Below are 19,865 nucleotides of genomic sequence, written 5' to 3' on the forward strand. Positions count from 1 at the left end.
CTTGAGAATCTGCAGGATTTACATTGACATGACTAAGATATTAAAAAAAACTGTCATTTTAATGTTCTTATATCAATTGGTATAAAGAAATAGTGAACTTATGACAAAGTGTATGTACAACGTTTTGATTATTTATTGACTTTTAATCATTTCATTTTTCCCCCTGCGATTACTTTCTCAAATCAATCCTTTTAATGTCATGTTACCAAATAAACGAACATCATAAACACAGAGCTCCCCCTATTGATGTTATCGCTCTATTTTCCACAAAATAAATTCAGCTTTTTTTATTGAAACAAAAACAAAAAAAATTATACAGATCTTACAAACAATTATACAGAAGAACAATGGAAAGGTGGTCTAAAATAAAATACATACAAAAAAAACAAAATAAATAAATAAATTCTTTTAAAAAATCTCTCAAAAATATCCTTGGAAGTACTGCTCTGTTTCCAATGAATTATATATTTTTGATTTCGTGCAAAATAAATTCAACTTTCGGAGCAGGGACAGTACGTGATTACGTCACATCCGCCGTCTCTCTCCGGAAGTACAGTTAATTTTTATTCACGGGGAGAAAAAAAACAGCTGTTGTTGAGAAAGAAAACATCAAAGTGAGTTTATCAGGTACGTGTTGCGGTTTTACCTTCTTGGTAATGTCGGTAAGCCTCAGTGGGGATTGTGATCAGAGTGTGGAGCAGCTGTTTTGCTCTTTGTAAGTCTCGCTGCGCTTATTTTTCTGCGAGTTGGCAGCGGCTAGCGTTAGCTCCCTGCTCCTCTCTGCTATCTATCAGCTAACTGTCCATTTCTGACTGCATGCTCTCCACACAGAGAAGTGCCCCATCTATCTGTTAGATAATCGCTCAGATAATTTGCTCAAATCAGGGAATAAGCGAATTAAAGTTGATCGTACGTCGTGTTACTTGCTAAGCAGCTACTTTAATTCAGATTCATCTGTTTATGTCCACCATTAGCCTGGCTTGTTGCATGTATGATAAACACCTACTGCATCAGGTCAGGACCTGCAGACCTATGATATGAGGCATGCTTTGGTACCAGTATTTGCATGTTTTTCTTTGGCACTATTTAATTTTAAATTATGTGAAAGTAGATGACTCCAAGGCTTTGTTTTATTATTAAGTCCTAAGTGCAAGCTGAATTAGATGCACTCTAACAATTCAACCACAACAGTTTCTTTAATGTAATCCAAATCTAAGCTGTTCTGATTTAAATCCTGACTTTTATTAACACATTCCAATACCTTTATTCATTTATTCTTTTAAATTTGCCCTATTGCTTTGGTCAATGCCCTTCAAAATATTATGAAGACAATATCTAAGTTTACAAAGTGATGGCTAGGTTTTGTTCTTTGAGATTTCATGTTGTAGGAGATAAAGTTTCCAACAAACATGCCTAAACATCCAGGTACTGTAGCATCATAGCAGAAGGAGATTTTCATCAAACTTTTTTTGGATTTTGAAAATTCTTTGTGCAAAATGCACAAAGCCAAACGTGAACTGGGCCTGTTTTGTTCATCTGTTTTTTTTATTTTTTTATTGTTTGTTTTGTTTGCAGTGTTTTCTCTGTAAACCAGCCCATTGATGCATTTTTTTTTGCTCAGATTTATTTATTGTCATATCAGGTTACTTGCGCTGGTGAAGATTCTCAGTCATCCAGGTCATAGTCGTTCCAAAAAGGGGGGAAAAAAAAAACAATCCACTGAACTTTGTTTACAACTTTGAAGACGTTTCGCATTCCATCCAGGAAGCTTTTTCAATTTAAAATGTCAGAATTAGCATTGAGTTGAATTCAACACTAATTAGATTGTTTTGGTTTTCTATTTTCCTTTTTTTTTTTTTTTTTTTTTTTTTTTTACTGATTTGGAATAGGGTTACTTGATGTGACTGAGGTCTGCTATGTTTTATATGTTCTGGGTTCTTCAGTGAGTCATTGATGCTCACTATTCTTTGTCTATTCATGGGACATTAATTATGGGTAATGGATCATTATGTTTTTTTAGCACCCGATCCTGTCCACAGTTCAGTGCCTGAAAGTTGACTCTTATCTTGGAATGTGAAACTGTCCCACAGGATGATGCTGTCATCACCATGTCTAAAAGGTGATGATGTATTCCTCAGTTCAGCACCTCACCTGGTGACACACACAAATACTTCTTACCTTTGTGGCTTAATTGTAGGGCTGGGTATTGATTTAAAGTTTCAGGATGAATTTGATTGTGTATTTGACTGTCTAGTTAACATCTGTCCAATCAACCAGGAATCAGATTCAGAAATACTTTAATAATCCCAGGGCAAATTTACTTTCATTACATGTCTCCATCTGTAATAGAATGACAATAGGACCAGTTTGATATAACACAATGTAACACAATATATATAATTAGGGGGTCCCCACTCCATCTCACCATCACTTTAGGGTTCCTTGGCCTGTAAAACATTGAAGACCCCTGTTCTAGAACATTTAAAACCCATCTTACTATAAAGATTATCACAGGATCTTCAGTTGATTGAAATAAATTTACAATGAATAGATGGAAATAAAGCAGGTTAATGCTCAGTTTAAATGAACAAACTTAGATTAAAGTGAGGTCAGGGCCATGAACCCGAATGACTAAATTTAATACTGCTATTTCTGAAAGGGCGAACAGCTAAACATCCAGCTAGAACTGTAATTTAAGCAGATAATCAACGACATTCAATCTCCTAATAATTGTTTTTAATCTTCAGCACTGTACCTTTTTGTGTGTGTGTTTCAGTCCAAGCCTGATGATGCTTTAATATCTTAACAGAATGCCGGCCTCAAAGAGAGAATCGTCTCCTCATGAACCACAGTCGAAGATGAGAAAGGTGGAAGAGGATGGCGAAGAATTACAATCAAAAACTGGACCAACTACCAACGCTCTACAGACAGGAGTAGAGCAAGAAAAGACAGGAACCCCACGGGCTAAGAAAAAAAGGTCTTCCTCTGTTGAAGATGGAAATGAATTATTGAAACCGAGTTCTCCTTCTAGTGATTCCATTGCGACCCCCTCAGACCCCCCTCTTAAAAAAGCCAAGCTTCTGAAAGCCACAAGTGCCTCCTGCGGAGAAGTACTCTCCCAAAGAGAAAACTCCAAAGGTTCCCTGAAGCGGAGCGCCTCCACAGAGTCTGATGAGGAGCCGAGCAGCGACAGGAGTAAGGTAGACTTCTTCAGGGAGCGGGAGGATGTTGACAAGACCTGTTGCATCAAAAAATATTCCAACAAAGCTAAGCGTACCGTAGAGGAAGGTTCTTTTGATCCACCGGACACTAGCCACGATTCATCATCTCCACCACCAGATTCTGTACAGATTGAGCACAACTATGGGAGATACTCCGAATCTGCATCTTCTAAAAGCCTGTCTGACACCGATGAGAAAAAAGAAACTTCAGTTGAAGCACTTCAGAGAGCATCGACAGATGTCTTGACATCTGAAACAGGCAGGTTGGACTCAACAACTGAAGAAATGCAGCAGTTGGAATTAAAACACCAACATCATGAAACCTCTTTGACGGAAACAGTAGGTCGTGCTGCCTCTGAGGATGAGGAAAAGAGAGATAAAGTTAGGTCTGCTGAAATCCCAAAGGGCCAAAATAATGAAACGCTATCTTCATCAGAGGAAACATTAGGTTCATTTCCCGGAGATGTGATTTCAAGTTCTGGACGTGAAAATCTTGAACCAAGAAGGACTGATTCATCACACCGATTAGAAGATCACACTCACCATACCCAAACAACTGTGGGGTTAAAAGAGTCCGAAACAAGATCACTCATTGAAACCAATTTCTCGTCATTACAAGTGGAAATCTGTAGTCCAGCAGCTGAGGAAATGGTAACAAAAGCAGAATCCTTTGCTGTTTCAGAGACTCGTTTAAAAAAGGAGTCAAATCCTGTAGCGAATAAACACAATTTTCCAGTAAGAGATGATTGTTTGGGGGAGGACTTAAACAAAACGAATGAAAACTCTGAAGAAAAACTCAAAGAAAGCAGTGGAGAAAAAATTGACTTCCAGTATCCCCAAAGTGTTACTGATTCTGACATTTCTGTAAAAGAACAACAGAATCATAGCTTTGTTATCCAAGGGACTCAGTCTGATATTCAGAATACTTTAGTTAAAAATGAAACAGAGGAGCTTTCTGAAAATATCATAGTTCCAGCAACTCAAATAACATCTGGAGAGGATATTCATAGTCAGGAGAATCACACTGTTCAAGAAAGCATGTTTCAAATGGATTCTTCAAACAGAGACAAAAATAACATTACGATCCTTCATCAAGCTGTTGTACCAAAGATCAAAGATGAAGAGATTTTACTGGCTTCAAATCCAAGTGCTACAATTGTTTCACAAATTCAGGATTCTACTGCCAACCTGTCAACAAACTTTCAAAGTGAGGAAAATGTTAAAATCGTGGCAAACAAAGAGACTTTCAGTGAAGCCGAAGGCGGAAGTAAAACAGAAATACAGATTGGAATTACATCTGAGATCTTAAATCCTGATCCTCCAGAGGAAATGCAAAAGCTGGAATTACATGTCAGGGAATCCCCCACACTTGTCTCTATTCAAATCCATCATCATGTAACGGATGGTGATTCTGAAAATATGGAAACTCCTGGAGGTGGTGAAAAAAATCAGGGTCAAAGTGGGATGGAAACACGGCCTGCTGCAACATCTGAACTTTTCGAACAGGAATCAGACGTTCAGCAGGACAGTGAATGTACCACAGCAGTACTTGATGAAAGTGGAAAGGATTCAAACTCAACAAAATCTGCAGAGGGTTTTTCTGCAATGGGTGAGAATCTACCAGAAGTGGATATACAGACCTTAAATGTATCTAAACAGGCCTCTGACAGGACTCTGATGGAAGAATCACACAGCCCAATCAAACATTTGGCTAGTGAACCCTCCACAGACACTCCTGATGAAGCTCAGAGAGATCTGGAGAAAGCAAATTGCGCAGGTGGGACTCTGATTGAAGTCCTAGGAAAAAATACAGCTATGTCAGAGCCTGAGTTAGCCAAGGCTACTATAGAAGAAACTGAACCACAGCTGTCTGATAAACTGACCAGTGATAGACTCAATGAAGCAAAGACTACAAACGATCCTGCTCCAACTCAAATACAAGATGTAGAAGCTGCGGGCTCCATGGAAGAGATCTCTAATATTGCAAGTGTTGAAGAAAGGCAAAGGCAGTTGTTTATTGAACCCATAACTGAGATAGGTGATGAAGCTTACAGAGATCAGGGTGGCCTGGGTGCTGATCAGACTCAAATCAATGTTAATACATTCTCAGAAACACCAGAGGAGGTGCCTAAGATTGCTGCTAAACAAGAAATGCAAACCCAGTGTGTCAGGGAACGTACAACCGACATGCCTGAAGAAATTCACAAAGATCACCATGGTCAAACGGGGACCATTGAGACTCAAATCCAAGTTGATGCCTCATCAGAAAAGACCCCATTTACTGAAGAAATGCAAACCCAACAGGTCACGGGACCTATCAATCAGGAAAAAGATCATGTGAATCTGGAAAATGCTAATTGTAGGATTAGTGTAGACCTTGCTGCTGCTGAGAGTCACAGAACAGACAACACGGAGGTTTTAGCATCATCCCAGACAGGTTTTACTTTTACTTCTATTGAAATGGAAACCCAGATGGTGAATGAAACACCTACGGACATACCTAAGGAAGCAATGGAGGAGCTAAGTAACATGAGTGGTGCATCTCAGGGTCAAATGGAAGATGGTTTAGAAGCTTCAGGCTCCAAAGATGGGGTCTGCAATGTAAGTGTTGCAGAAATGGAAAACCAGTTGTTTACTGAGATACCTATAGAAGCTTATAGAGATCAGGGTGGTCCATGTGTCACTCAGGCTCAAATCGCTGTTAATGAGCTCTCTCTTACAAAGTCTGAGGAAGTGTCTAATATTGCTCCTATAGAAGAAATTCAAAACCAGTCAGTTAGGGAAAGTTTCATAGAAATACCTGCAAAAAGTCCCAAAGATCAGGATGGTCCCAATGGGACTGCTAAGATGCAAAGCCAAGTTGATTCCCCATCTGAGGAGACTGTGCTTTTTAAAGAAATGCAAGCCCATCTGATCAGTGAGCCTACTATTGATGACAAAGCTCATGAAAATCTGAAAAATGCTCATTGTGGGATCAGTATACATGCTGCTTCTGAGAGTGACAGAGAAGGCGGTACAGAAGCTTTAGCAACATCCCATACCGTCTCTACTGTTATAGAAGAAATGGAAACACAAGCAGTGAATGAACAACTTATAGAAGCACCTATTGAAGCAGAGAAAAGCCTGGAGACTGAGCAATATGCAGCTCAGACTGAAGTTGAGGTCACATCTGAAAAAATCCCTAACGATGCACGTGTAGAAGAAACACAAACCCAGGATAAACCAAACATTGATGTATCCAATGAAATTCATAATCATTTGGGAAATGCAGATTCCAGAAGCAGTGAAAATGTGGCATGTGTTTCTACTCAGGCTAAATTAGAGGCTGCTGAAGAAATTGTTGCCACACCAAATGAGGGTTCTACAGATGTACATATAGAAGGAATTCAAAGACAACTAGTAAGTGAAACTACCAGTGACATCAGCTACATGGTACATGAAGATGTGGATACAAACTTTGCTGCTCAGACTCTAGTTGAAGTTCAGGCTATGTCACAAAAAGTAACCAACGTTTCACCTGTTGAAGAAATGCAAACTCAGCTGGTCAGTAAATGCATCATTAGCATTCAAGATGAAGCTAATGAAAATCTGGAAAATCCAAATTCTGCAGCTGAAGAGGATGTTCAATGTGGTTCTACTGCTGGTCAGAGTCGAATACAACCTGATAGGGAAGTTTTATGCACATCAGTGAATATCTCTATATCATCTTCTGTAGAAGAAATGCAAACACAGCCGGTCTTTGAAACCACCACTGGCATACCCTGTGAACCAAATGAATATCAAGGAAATTTGAGTCATGAGAGCATTTTAGATTTTAAATGTATTTCTGCTGCTGAACAGAGTGAACTGCAAGCTGATAGAAAGGTTGCTTCTAACTGTCCTCTAACAGAAGAAATCCAAACCCAGCTGGTAAGTGAACCTGACAAAACACAAAAAGAAGTTGCAGAGACTTCAGAAATGCCGGCACAGCTGGTTAGTGAACCTGCCACTTCTCTACCCCCCAGAGCACAGATAGATTTGGGGGATATAAAATGTGCAGTTGAGACCCAAGTAGGAGTTGATGTAACCTCAGAGAAGAGGTCAAACATTGGATCTTTTGAGGAAATGCAAACCCAATTGGTGAGTGAACCATTTGTTGGAACACTCAACGAAGCACATCAAGTTCATAAAACTTTAGGTCACCCAAACAGCTTAGATGTTACATATGGTCCTAATACTGTTCAAAACATAGCAGAACCTGATGGAGAAGTTTTAGTCCCATCTAGCAAGGTATCTGACCTTTCTCATATAGAAAAAATGCAAATGCAGACTGTTTATGAACCTACCACTGAGATATCCAGCGAAGCTCCAGAGATTGCAACTTGTTCTGCTCTTTTGGCTGAGGCTGCAGACTCGACCAGGGAGGTCTGCACCATTGCTCTTAGAGATGAAATTCAAAGCCAGACGATATTGGAACCTAACCCAGAGATAGCAACTCAACATCTGATTGAAAATGAAAACAAAGTAAAAGTGGAAATCATGACAGCAACAAAGAGACAAATTGAAGTAGACACAACAGTAACAAAAGAGAGTCCAGTTTCACCCTCGCCATCGGATACCAATAAAGACCAAACAGAATTTGTCATGGAGACACCAGAGAATTGTTCCCACATTGGTTCTGTAGTCGAACCACTCAGTGAGGAAAACCACAATCTCAGTGAACAAACAGCTGGAGAAGACTTTGATGCACATGATGCTATGATGATTGAAACTGATCAAAATGTTAAGAAAGAAGAGAATGGTTGTAAAGAACATCTGAGCGTGCAAGACGATACAGTCCAATCTGAAATCCAGCTCATATCTGCTCCAGAGGATTTTACAGAAACACCTTTGGTGGAAATGCAGAGAGAGAAAAGCAAAAACGAAATTGAGATTCTGAATACAGTCTCCCCTGCTGTTGAAATACAAAACCAAATGTGGAAGGACAAAAATACAGATTCCACGCCTGTAACTGTTACAGATAATGAAATGGATACAATCTCTGATTCTTTACCCAAAACCTTCACTCCACCATCTGCTAGTGAAACAAACAAACAAATCCAGCTTATGATTGATGCAACAGAATCTGAAAGCAACACAAATAAAGGCAATCAAGATGAGACCGAAACTGTCAAACGTATTTTCATAGATGGCAATCCAGTTGAAATGGTAAAGCATACAACACAGCCTCTAGAGGAGATGTTTCAACCAACAACTATTATTGATACAAAAACCCAGAAGAGCCTTGATGCAAGTGAAACTGCTCAAGACTCTAACATGTGTGATGAAAACCTGAGCAAGACTTTTGAAGAACCCGTTGGCATTGAGGGGAATCTAACCCAAACAGAATTGCAAACACCCACATCTCTTGAGGATATTTCTAATGCAGCGGCTAAAGTACAAACAGAGAACCAGAAAGCTCAACAAGACATTGGATTGTCTTTTTTACCAGCTACTCCTGAAACAAACAACCAGAGGGGCCTTGAAGTAACTGAGGTGGCCAAAAGGGTCAAAGATGGCGAAAAAAAGGCTGTCGAAGAATACAGTGGTATTGTTGACAATCCAGTGGAAATGCAAGCAGTACCTCATGAAGAGATTTTTCAACAAACCTCTAAAGGAAAAACCGAAAACCAGAAATGTATTGATGTTACGAATCCTGTCACTCTCATATCTGAAAATATCCCAGAGAGTTTCAGAATTCCCACAAATGAGTGTGAGGAAAATGAAAACTGGGTATCTGAAGAATATGTCAGCATTTCTAAGAGTCCAGATGAAATGAAAATTCAAACACCAGCAGAGAAAATATGTGATGAAAATAATAAGAATGTAATTGAGAGCCTTAGGTCAATTGCTCCAGAAGAACAAGAAATGCAGACAACAGAGGGGCCAGAGGAGATATCGCCATCAACTGTTACTGAACAAAGACATAGCTGGAGAAGTCAGGAAGTCCCTGAACTCACCTCATACACTAGGAGTTTAGTTTCCTCGCTACCACCTGAGGCAGAACTCCAGCAGAGCCTTAATGCCGATGAGGAAAATGATGATAGGGTTTTTAGAGAAAATCTTGCTATTTCTGAGACTCCAGAAGAAATGGAGAAAAATTCTCAGGTACCGGAAGGGAATTATCACCAATCATTTATAGAAAACACCCAAAGCCAGAGAGTTCAGGTCAGTGAACTCCCTCAAGATACCAAAGCAGGGGATGACACTATTCCTGCTGAGAGTGAACAAAGCATTATATGTGTAAATGGTCAAATCAGTAGACCTTTCTATGCATCAGAAACCCCCAGTGAGACTTATTTTCAGGAATCGGATGTTCATCTTCAACAGCAACGAAACAAGGAGGCTGACAAAGAGTGTAAAGAGGAAAACAAGGTCACCTCTTTATGTGAGAATGTTCAAGAGGCTGAAACTAAAATGGAAACGTCTGCAGAGACAGTTGAAATTCCTCCTCTAGCTACTGTGGCAGAACAACGCAACCATTTGTCGGAAGAAATCCATGACACCAAAGATATATCTAATGAGGAACCACTTCCTGTCTTTAATTTAGAAAATAATGCAAATGCCAGCAAGTTGGAAGCAATTGCTGAGGATGTAGAAACAAGGAGACAGCTAACTGATGAAGCCATTGTTGAGAGATCTGTTACTAATCCTCAAGAAGGAGCTGCGCTTGTTGATGGCCAACATGATGAGTTTGGCAGTATTATTCAGGCATCAGAAGATGAGATAAGGACAGTAAACGATACAGAGGTCCGGTTTTCTGATAGCCAGGTAGTCTACGAACCGATTAGCAGTCCTGAGAGCAACAGTGGTGGGGAAGTTTATACAAAAATTGACCTTGGTGAGAGTATTTCTGTTCTGGACATACAGAACACAGAGAGCCCTCTCCTTCTGGGTGCCAAGGGAGACTTTTCAACCCAAGAAGTAAAGGTAGTTGTTCACCCTCAACTGGAGGACAAAGAAGAAATTACCGTTCCAGACAGTCAGGTTACTGTGGAAATGGAAGTGCAAACTGTCAGTGAGGCAAAAGGTGCAACACATGCCCAGTTAGAGCAGAGTAATGCAACATCAAACGCTTCAAGTGTTGATATCAGCACTACAGATGGCAAGTCAGAAGATTCAGCTCACAAAAGTGAAAGAAGTGCCATTCCTGACTACAGAAGTGAAGAACTCTTAGAGAACTCTAAGCAGGTGCAGGAAGAGGATGGACTTCAGGGCGCTCCGCCCCAAAGTGAAGTAGAGATACCAGATGGTGCATCTGAAGAGTATGTAATACTAGAACCAGTTCCAGTGGGTGAATTTCACTTAGACATCTTGACTCAGGCTGCAGCTGAATCAGGGCTGTCTTCCTCACTCTCCGACAGTGGGTTAGTGGGAAAAGACTCAGATGAAAGTATCTTAAATGTCTCTCAAAAGAGAGGATTAGAAGAAGCAAATGATGGGTTCAAAAACGCTGCTGTAGACCGTTCTGGTGAGGTTTTACCTCAGGACCTTAAAAATGCTCAAAATTCGGAACACAAAAATGCAGAAATGTCAAACGCTGAGGCTAAGCACTCAGCTGAAGATGGTAAGGCTGTAGTATTGGAGAATGCAGAAGTTAATTTGGACCTTCAAGAAGTGCAAATGCTGCAGGACATCGAAATTGGTCGAGAGATTGTTGTGGCCGAGGAGGATGATGAAGAGGATGATGATGTAAAAATAATAAAGCCATCCGAACAAGCTACTGAAGACCCTCCAAAAAAGTCTGAAGAGAAGGTAGAGGATAAAAATAAAGAGGAAATCAGCAGTACTTTGAAGGAAAAAGCTAAAACAGAAGATGATAAAAAGGGACCAGAGGTGGAGAAACCCAAGAAACAAGAAATGAATACGCAAGCGAGAACAAAAGCTCGACTTGCAGCTTTGGCCGAACAGAAGGCCGCAGAGTCTAAGAGAGCTGCGCAACGACAGCAGCTGAACCTCTTAGCCCTTTGTCAAGAAATTGCAGAAGATATCGCCACGGACAGCATGTTGTTGAAAAGGATAGAGGAAGAAAAACAAGCAGCGGTAGCAGCAGCCGCTAAAGCTGAAGCTACCAAAAGGGAACAACCAGCAGTTAATTTGCAAGATGCAGAACCGGATAATGTTGCAACTCCTGCTGGGCTAGAAGCCAGCTCTACTTCGGTGATACCTGCTCCCGAGTCATCTGCGCCCCATCCCTCGTCAACAGACTCGTCTGAAACCAAGCCAGCTGCAGAACCCCCGAAAAGACGCTTCTTCATATCACAAGTTTCAGTGCCGCTAAAAGCCCATGAAAAAAAGAAGCTTACCCGGTATCAGAGGCTGAGACAGGTTGAGCTGCAGAGGGAAAAAATGTCTTGGGCTCGCGTAAAGAAACTAAAATCTGATCAAGCAAACCAGATGTTTTCAGACATTGATTGGCAAGCTCCTTTTTCTTCCAGCTTTTTAATGGGTCCAGTAACTACTCCTCCTCCACCAGCAGCAGCCAGTCAGTCCACATCTTCCCCTGCAAGCCCTGCCCCTGCCAGTAAACCTGCACCACCAAAACCAGAGACGCCCAAGGCTGAGCCGGTCGCAACAGAACCAGCTAAAATGGAAAACTCTCCAACTCCTTCCCCTGAACCAGAAACTGCCAAAACCAAGCCTTCTAAAAAAGGAGCCGCCAAAGCTCCGCCTGTTAAAGCCGAGACCACTAAGCCTGCTACGCAAACTGTTGAAACCCGAAGGAGCACGAGGCAAAGTAAGGCTCAGGCTTCCCAAGCCGCTGCAGCTGCCACAGTACCTGCTCCAAAAGTAACCAGATCCACAGCCAAGAGGTCCCTCCCAGCAGTTCCTCCTCCCATGCCCAATGGACTTAAAGCTCAAAAACCGAAGCCTGTAGAGTACACGCCGTACAAACCCAGGCCAAAGTACTCTCCAGATGACTTTGAATTAGACGATGACGACATGTTGCTGGTAGCTCCAAAAAAGCCAAATCAGCCCAGTCAGCAGCTACGACCTGGCATCCCCGCTCAGCGCCCCATAACATCATTAAAACCCACAGCTTCACCACAGTTACCTAACCAGGCAAAACTTAAAGCTCAAACTGCCCTTCCTGGACAGTCAAAGCCAAGTGCTGCAACGCAAGCTCAGATAAAGCCAGCACAAACCAAGCCAACTGTTACAGCCCCACAGTCGAAAGCTACAACTGCAGTGACTTCAAAACTAGCTCCCTCTGTTGGAACTGTTCCTAAATCCATCTCTACTGCAGCTCAGCCCAAACCTGCTGCTCCTTCTTCTATGCTATCAAAAGCAGCTAGTACAAGTGTAACAAAGTCAAAGCAGCCTGCAACGAGAGGCGTTCAGCTGTCTGAATCCAAGCATTCAGTAACTTCAGCGCCTCAGAAATCCCAAAGTCCCCAAACACAGGAGGAAAACAAACCCAAGGTAAATCTAAATTTATGTTATTTCAGTTATTAGTACCATTATTATGAGTATGCTGTGATTGACACTTTTATTTTACAGGATGCAGCTGATTCATCCTCACCTGTTCCTGCTTCTGCCGTTGCACCTGAGGACAGTGCTAAACTCTCTAATAGAACTTGTGAAGAAATACCTAGTGGTTTGTGTTTTGTTCTTTTTGTTCCATAATACAAGGAAAGAGAATTCTGCCTCGTCCTATTACTATTTTTTGTCTAACGTTTTGCCCCATTTTCTCCTTTTCTCCAACAGTCAGTACTGCAGATTCTATTCCAGGAAGTAACACCGAATTAGCCATGACGGAAGAAAAGACATCGACGGAGCCGTCTAAGAGGTAAGAAGATTCAGTTTGCTTGTTTGCTGTTTTTTTTTTTGTTGTTGTTTTTTTCCTTTAAATTAAAATGTTTGTGTTCAGGGTCCATGAACAGTTGGGGGAGTTTAGATATTTATATGAAAGTTTTTTCTTATCTGGAGAAATACAGAAAAAGAAAAATTAAGTCTGAAAAAAAATTCCTGTTCCGTTTAAATTTAAAATATTAGCTTAAAGCGGGCTGTTTATCCATCCCTCTATGTTTTTGTCTTTCTCCATCCAGTCATATGTGTGTCATTCACCCATCTATACGTCCATTTGATTTTTTTTTCCTCTATTGTTTTTGTTCGTCCTCCTATTTTTCCATCCAACTGTCGATATCTCCATTTACCCTCCCTCAGTGTTTCCAGTGTTCCTCTTTTGAGTTTTTATCTGTTACTTTATCAGTTTGTCCCCATTTCCATCCATTCTGTTTTTTCTTTTTGGTTTATTTGTTTTGTTTTAGGCACTGTTAGCCTTAGTTTTTTATTATTTTTGAAAGTAAACTCACAGTAAAGGGAATTGAGAGAGAATGGGGAAGATATGATCTTATGCTCAAAACCATGACAACCAAGTCCAGTATTAAGGCCTTTTTAGGCTTTTTTATGTCTCTCCAGTTATCTGTCCTCCCATCCATTTGTCCATTTGTACAACTATACATTTTTTTTTCATTTATCCAATTCCTGTCCATTTCACGTCCGGTCAATTTAAACCGTAACATCCTTAGAAATAGGTTTTATTCTTTGGAAATTTGCTGACAAAAAGGCTTGCCTTTCAGGCCGGGAGAATTTTAGAATCTGACTTGGGAAAAATACATCAACCCCACTGATGTGTGTTTGTTTCACAGCGGAGAAGAAAAGCCACCAGATGGGGCGTCTCCTCAAGAGGGCGACAAAGAGGGCACTGAGAAGGTAATTGTAAGCAAAATGATCACTCCACGCCCCATTTACCCAAATGTCTAATGTAGCTTAAACAGAAGAACTACCATCCATGTTGTATGCTGTGTTTTTTAAACTGACCTGTGTCTCCTTTTGTCTCCCAGGATGCAGAGCAGAAACACTTCGGCCCAGATGCCTGCAGCATATGTGGGATGCTCTACTCTCCTGCCAACCCTGAGGATGAATCCCAGCATTTACTGTTTCACAATCAGTTCATCAGTGCTGTCAAATATGTGGTGAGACCAAACATGGAGAATATCTTCATCGCAATGATTCAATGCTGGCATTTAGTTAAAACTTAACTTAAACTTAAGGTTTGTTTCTTGAACATTGATGCAATGGCATCATAGCTAATTTAATTGTTTTGAAAGGTTTTTATGAGAAGACTCCAGATTGTTGGTGAGATTCTCCCCTTATCTGTTTTTTTTGGACTGATTTTAGGAAACCTTTTAAACTGATCAGCATGACTTTTTTTATATTTAAAGGAATCATTTTGATGTTTGTAGTTTCCCATCAAGAAAGTAACATGAGAAACCCACTTGTGTATTAAAGGAAACCTCATGGGATCTGCTGATGTATGATATTAACTCACAGGGGGAGCTTTGTAACATAGGGCATATTTCTCCTTTATAGCTAACCCTTGTAGAGGCACTAAAAATTAGCAGCTGAGAGAAATTATTTAAGTTGAGGTGCATGAAAATTTTGGATGTACGAAACTTCAATTATGCATCCTGTTAGCTTCATACATCCTAATTTGTAACGAACTGAGCACAGCTGCAAGATTTACAGGGCTTGTCCGCTTCCCGCCTTACATACATACACAAATCAGTACCTGAAAGGCACTCACGACATGTCGAAATAACCCTGGCAACGTTGCTGTTTTCTACCCACGATGAGGGATATTTTTATTTAATTACTGCAAAACAGCTTCTAAATTGACATTAGCAACTCAAACTTGGCTGAAAATAAAAAGGTGTGTAGGTTTGTAACCGTTTTGTTGTAACTGTTCCATTGAGCTTAAATATATCTTAAATAATTGTAATGAGGTGAATATGCCTCCTATATATGAAGACCATCACCACACACACTGCCAAGCACTTTAAATCCTTACAACAATTTAAATGATGTAAATTACCTAGAAGCCAGCCACACTGAGCCTGCTTAAAGTTTGTTTCCAACACAGCTAGTATAATTACAATAATTATTTCACCAATTAGAGACAAGTTGGCTGAGAGGTTAAGGCGATGGACTGCTAATCCATTGTGCTCTGCACGCATGGGTTTCGAATCCCATCCTTGTCTCAAAACATGCTCATCTAGTGTTGCTGTGAGCATGAGATGCACTCTATCAAACAAATGTCTTAATGTACTGAGTCCTGAGGTTGTGAGTTCAATCCCCCACTCCCACAGACTGCCACTCTGGGTCCCTGAGCAAAACCTTACCCCAAACTGCTCCCCGGGCGCTCTCCAAAGGGATGGGTTAAATGCAGAGAATTGATTAAGAGATTATTAAAGTATGTAAAAGACCAATGCCACTTCATTTATGTAATATGTTTGCATAACACCAATGGGTTGCTCGAGTGATTTCTGTTCACAACAGCATATCCAGTAGGCAGTAGGATCACTGAAGATGAGCTCTATGAATTCTCTCTGGGATCTGGGATCTTTCCTAAAAAGAAGATTTCTTACAGAATTAAACCAGGTGAAACTTTTTGTTGCACCCCATTTTTAATGCACCTGTATCAAATGATTGCTCGTTACTGTGCCTACACTGAATGAGGGGATTGAGCCTTTTTATATTCAAGTGAGTTAGAGAAGAGATGCATGTAAAAGTTACAGGATTGGACTTAAGCACCTCTGTTTTAGGATTGATTACTAAATTAGTGGACGATTATTTCAATAATCGATTCATCGGATTAATTGTTTCAGCACCAGTTCCCATGGCCTCTGTAGAGAAATAAGCCCACAGCATCATACATCATTCACTGTATTTAAAAATGGACATTGACTTCTTTAACATGCATTTAACTTTTAATCTGCTTCTAACATATATGGATGGTTTCTGCCATAAATTAAAAATAATCTTAGTCACAGATAATGAAATAAAAGAAAAGTTGTTACATTTTGCTTCGGTGTGTGTTGCAAAATAGGTTTTGGTCCTCCTCATGCCTTCTCTGACTCAATCCAAGTTGTTTAAAACTCTTTTTATTAATTAGATTGACATTTACAATTTAAGATAACAAACCATTTTCTTTAATTTTGTTAATATTATATTACTTAATAATAAGCTCTACCTAAAGGCATATTCTCTAGTCTTACTATTTTGATGATGAAAGAAATTTTTGTTGCATCATATTTATACACCCAAAAATGGAAATTGATTAATTACAAAGTAAAATCTTGTAGATCCAGAAGAACTAAAAACATGAACGAGAAAAAACATGTTTTATTTTATGTGTGCCGGTCATGACATTAGTGATTCATTGATTTTGGGTTTTTTGTTTCTACCAGATGAGTATATAAATCTTTGGATGTGATTTACTTTCCAAAGAATGCTAAGTAAACAAATAAATGTTAATCTCATGTTTAATTTATAGAGTAAAGCTGGTGTGCTATTGGTTTTGCTAATAAAAAACGCCTTCAGGATGAAATGTTTTTTTTTTTTTCTGTTTTAATTTTTCAGGGTTGGAAAAAGGAGAGAATCATGGCTGAATATCCTGATGGCAAGATCATCCTCGTCCTCCCTGATGATCCCAAATATGCCCTGAAAAAGGTAAGTAAATTCAGAGGTTAGAAATCTCTGTACTTCTCATATTTTGGACCTCAGTCTTAAATCATGTTTGCGGCTTGCTAATTTGCTGTTCATCTCAGGTGGAGGAGATCCGAGAGATGGTGGACAATGACCTCGGCTTCCAACAGGTGGAGACAAAGTATCCATCTAAGACTAAAACCTTCCTCTTTATCTCTATTGACAAGAAAGTGGCCGGATGCCTCATAGCAGAGCACATCCAAGAGGTAGCAGACTGCAGGCTCTTACATCTGTTTAGAGCTGTTATGTCTCTGAGCCTTTTTTAAGTCCTCTTCATATTTGCTCAAAGGGGTACAGAGTGATCGAGGAGGCTCCTCCTGAGGGCTCAGAGGGGGAGAAGGTGATGTTTGAACGTCAGAGAGCTTGGTGCTGCTCCACCACACCTGAGCCAGCCATCTGTGGCATCAGCCGCATCTGGGTGGTCGGAATGATGCGGAGGCGGGCCATCGCCACGCGTATGATCGAGTGCCTAAGGTCAGTTCCTGATTGGTGCCCTGAAGAACTATTAATATACCTTGAATATTTTCACAATTTGACACACAAGACAGGAAGTTTATATGATAGAGCAGTACTTTGAAGTGAGAGGTAAGGGATGCATGGTTTTAAAATATTGACAGATAAAAAATTTTTAATGGGTTTGGATTCCTTCAGTTTAAGACCTTTTTATTCTGTTAGAAGAAATAAGATCCAGAGCATCCAGTTATCATCAGACGTCATCTAAAGAATCAAATGTTTGTGAATTAATCTTAATATAAAGCCTCAATCTCTTAGAGAACATTCATGAACTAACAGCATAATAGACACCAATGAATGCAGCAGACCGGTCACAAATATGAGGAGAACACCAGGATGCTGCTATATGGTGGTGGCAGCATCATGCTGTGTGGATCCCATATCCCTGTGTGATAATGGCCTAGTTAAAGTCAACTGATCATCTCTGACAAGACATTCTCTCCTCACCCTGGTTGCAATTGAGATATGTAGCAAATAGACAAATATTTAAATATTCATAGCAAAACTTTATTCTAAAACTTGTTAAAAGTTAATTGTATTAGGGTCTATAAGAATCTACACGGCCTCACTTCCAGTTATTCTATTTTCATTTTTTACCTTGAATTGATTTATGTGAAAAGAGTACATCATGCAAAGCAAAATAACTTGCAGTCACTTATGGTTGCTTTTTTGTTTTTTTCACAGGAATAACTTCATTTACGGTTCCTACCTGAGTAAAGACGAGATTGCGTTCTCAGACCCGACTCCGGATGGAAAACTCTTTGCCACCCATTACTTCGGCACATCTCAGTTTTTAGTTTATAACTTTGTAAGCGGGACCCGCTCAATCCAGCCCAAAACTGGCTCAGTATGACAGCCCCCTGGTAGAGGCGGCCATGGATCTGACATGGAAATCTTCACAGTGAATAAAGAGACTTAAATTACTCCTCTAAGAGCTCGATCATTGGACTAAAACTCAGGGTGACAACTTAAACTCTTCCCTGCATAGTATTTTGGAAAATATATTTTCTTTATACTGTTTTTGAACAAGCAGTTGGTTTTATTAAAATAAAATAAAATGCATGATGTGAGAGAGCAATAGAGTTTAAAGATCATATCAGTTTTTTATGTTCAGCAATCTGAAACCTCTTTAAAAGCTGTGAGGATAGGTGTTAGGATCTCCTCCTGGACAGGGAAGCCGCGGTTGTCTTTGGATGGATTAAGATTTGATTCTTTGAGCTGTAGTTTGGATTCTTCATGTATTCCTGTAAGGTTTTATTTTTCAAACCGAGCCATAATGTCTACTTTTTAGACTTGTTCTGTCTGAATGTTGTCTTCAAGTCTCACCAAGGTTTTTTATTTTATTTTAAATGTGCTCTTTTGATGCTTACTTGATTGTTTGTTTCGCTTTATTCACCTCTCAGCCACACGCCGCCCCCACCATCCGGCAAATGGCTTTTTATTCAGTTAGTGTAGAGAATCTTCCTTTTATTCCTTATTAACAAATTAAAACTTCTATTGAATAATCATGTAGATTTATGCATACTATAACAAGATTTATAATGGAAAATAAGAACGATCTTAAATGTGTATTTTTTTGTGTTTTTTAAGTTTGCATAAAGGTCCACGCTACATAAGGGTTTAGATCACACTCCGATTAACCTCATCATCCCTTATTTTCTCCCTCCTTGTTAAAGCAGTCGCCTTTTAGTGGCATTTTGTGTAAGAAAATAAATTGATTTATATGAATCTCTTATGTAAATATTTATTTAAATAAACTGTAAAATATTTTTCTTTGTGGGAAGTTTCTTCATTTCGAAGTGGTGCCTCCCACTCTGCACAGTAGCTTTATGTTAAAAAAGAGAAATTTCCAGTTCTGAATAAATGCTCTTATTAATTCTTAAACATTGGCTTAAAAACTATTCATATTCCACTCTCCCTATAGACTCTAAGTGCTATTACTTTATTCATCTGCTGTTGAACATTATTATATTATATTTTAAGTATCAATATGTGGGAACCACATGGTCATGTTATTCAGGTAATATTTAGGCAGCCAAGCCTATTTAAAATCAGATTGAAAACAATTTATTCCTAATCCTGAGAAATTAAATCTCATGAGTTCTTGAAATTTGAATTGCTACCCAGTCTAATGCAAAGCTGGTGTATAGTCATTTTGAAATGTAATCAGTTTTATTTTAGAATGTAATTTAGAAGAGTAAACTAATGTTAAATTGAGATTATATGTCTAAATAGTTTTGTTGGGAATATGGTTTATTTTTTAAATGTTTTATTTTTAGTTGACTGCATTTGTGAAACTGGGATGTAAGAAAAAATGAGTTGAAAATAATTTGATAATATTCTATTAAAATTAATGCATGAAAACATAAAAACACAATGAGCTATTTTTAAGAAGTATTGTAAATTTTCTGTAGTTTTAAACAAACATTATCAGAACCCACTGTTGATCTGAAGATGAGCCTGCAGGCCTAGGGCTGCAGGTTACAGCCCTCTTTATTAGACTAGTAGAGTAGACCAGTGTCAAGGTTTGTGAGAAAATAAAATCATCATAGCAATAAAGCT

General features: G+C 39.4%; 1 protein-coding gene and 1 non-coding gene across 2 annotated transcripts; both read left to right on the top strand.

The window, feature by feature from the left end:
- Positions 1 to 547: 547 nt before the first annotated feature.
- Positions 548 to 18,176, top strand: LOC107085392 (microtubule-associated protein futsch-like). Its single transcript, XM_015375681.1, has 10 exons — positions 548 to 627; positions 2,810 to 12,662; positions 12,741 to 12,837; positions 12,948 to 13,029; positions 13,892 to 13,955; positions 14,087 to 14,218; positions 16,665 to 16,754; positions 16,853 to 16,996; positions 17,080 to 17,264; positions 17,988 to 18,176. Exons 2-10 carry the CDS (start codon positions 2,811 to 2,813, stop codon positions 18,154 to 18,156), a joined length of 10,815 nt encoding a protein of 3,604 aa, XP_015231167.1. The 5' UTR covers positions 548 to 627; position 2,810; the 3' UTR covers positions 18,157 to 18,176.
- On the top strand, positions 15,201 to 15,283 carry trnas-gcu. Its single transcript has one exon. It is a non-coding gene; the product is annotated as a tRNA-Ser (tRNA).
- Positions 18,177 to 19,865: the final 1,689 nt, after the last annotated feature.

Source organism: Cyprinodon variegatus, unplaced genomic scaffold (genome assembly GCF_000732505.1).
Source record: "Cyprinodon variegatus isolate N-32 unplaced genomic scaffold, C_variegatus-1.0 Scaffold123, whole genome shotgun sequence".
NCBI lineage: Eukaryota > Metazoa > Chordata > Actinopteri > Cyprinodontiformes > Cyprinodontidae > Cyprinodon > Cyprinodon variegatus.